The sequence below is a fragment of the Uloborus diversus genome, unplaced genomic scaffold (genome assembly GCF_026930045.1).
Source record: "Uloborus diversus isolate 005 unplaced genomic scaffold, Udiv.v.3.1 scaffold_334, whole genome shotgun sequence".
In the NCBI taxonomy this organism is placed as follows: domain Eukaryota; kingdom Metazoa; phylum Arthropoda; class Arachnida; order Araneae; family Uloboridae; genus Uloborus; species Uloborus diversus.
The window spans coordinates 23,702-25,211 of NW_026558499.1; the positions used below are offsets into that span (position 1 = coordinate 23,702).

At 37.1% G+C, this 1,510-nt stretch overlaps 1 protein-coding gene across 1 annotated transcript; it reads right to left on the reverse strand.

Moving 5' to 3' along the window:
• Positions 1-280: 280 nt before the first annotated feature.
• LOC129233321 (uncharacterized) lies at positions 281-1,211 on the reverse strand (the record flags this gene model as incomplete). Its single annotated transcript, XM_054867371.1, has 1 exon — positions 281-1,211. A coding segment is annotated over exon 1 (931 nt), but the record flags the coding sequence as incomplete, so codon positions are not given.
• Between the last annotated feature and the right edge of the window lie 299 nt (positions 1,212-1,510).

The window sequence follows — 1,510 nt, forward strand, 5'->3', positions numbered from 1 at the left end:
CTTAACAATACAGCTGCACACAGCTCCAAACGAGGAAGCGTTATTGTTTTTAGTGGTGCGACTCTGGTTTTCGCGGCGATTAAACTAATCTTGACGTTCTCGTCTTCAAATTCTGATCGAATGTAAAGGACAGCAGCAAAAGCCTTTTGGGAAGCATCGCAAAAGCCATGAATTTGAATACATTTTACTGCAGAATTTTGGATGAAGAAATGTCGTGGCATTTGAATATTTTTAAGTATCGGAAGCTGTGAAGCAAAACTTGTCCATTCTTTAAGGATACTGTCTGGGAGTGGATCATCCCATTTTGACTTGCATAACCATAATTTCTGCATCATAATTTTAGCTAAAACTGTAGAGGGTGAAATGAAACCGAGGGGATCATAAATTCTAGCAATGCTTGACAATAATTGCCGTTTTGTGGTGACTTTTTGAGCTGGATTTAAATGAATCGCAAATGTGTCTTGATTTGGATCCCACTGAATGCCAAGAAGTTTCACTGACTGATCTTCAGCAATATTTATAGACTGTTCTGTTCCTTTTAGTTCAGGAGGTAATTTTGAAAGAATACTTTGTTCATTTGATATCCATTTTCGAAGAGTGAATCCACCTCTTCTCATTAGATTAATTATATCACTCATGAGATTTTCAGCTTCCTGAATTGAATCGGCTCCTGTTAATAGATCATCTACGTAAAAGTCCTTGTCGATAACTTTTGAGGCTTTAGGAAAATTCATCTCTTCATCTTCAGCAAGTTTTTTAATAGTTCTTATGGCTAAATACGGTGCGCAAGCAGTTCCGTAAGTCACTGTCTTCAATCTATAGTCTTCAATCTTTTGATCGAGATTTTCTCGCCATATAATTCTCTGAAAATCAGAATCTGAATGTGAGACAAGAATTTGTCGGAACATTTTTTCGATATCAGCCGCAAGAGCTATGGAGTGTATTCTGAAATTTGATAGAATATAAAATAGATCAGTCTGGAGGTTGGGTCCAGCATGCAAAACATCATTTAGCGAGATGTTTGTTGATGATTTAGCTGATGCGTCGAACACAACTCTTAATTTTGTGGTGCTGCTATCTTCTCTAATTACTCCGTGGTGTGGCATATAAAAACACTTGCGATCTTCTACTATGATCTCTTCTGCTTGCACTAATTCCATGTGGTTTAAGGATAAATATTCCCTCATGAAATTCTTGTATTGATCATACATGCTAGGATTTTGGATTAGTTTCCTTTCCAACGACAGAAATCGTGCAACCGCTTGATCTCTCGAAATTCCAAGACTTGGTTCTTCCTTGAATGGCAGTTTGACTTCATATCTTCCAGTGTCATCTCTAGTTGTAGTTTCTGAGTAAAACTTGTCACAGTTTGCGTCTTGAATGCTTAACTTTTCTTTCTGAGGAATAGATTCCAATTCCCAGAATTTCTGAAGAACTTCATCAATTTTTACACTGGAATGGTGACTCAATTTGGTATTTTCTATACCTTCATATAACTTGGACGATACCC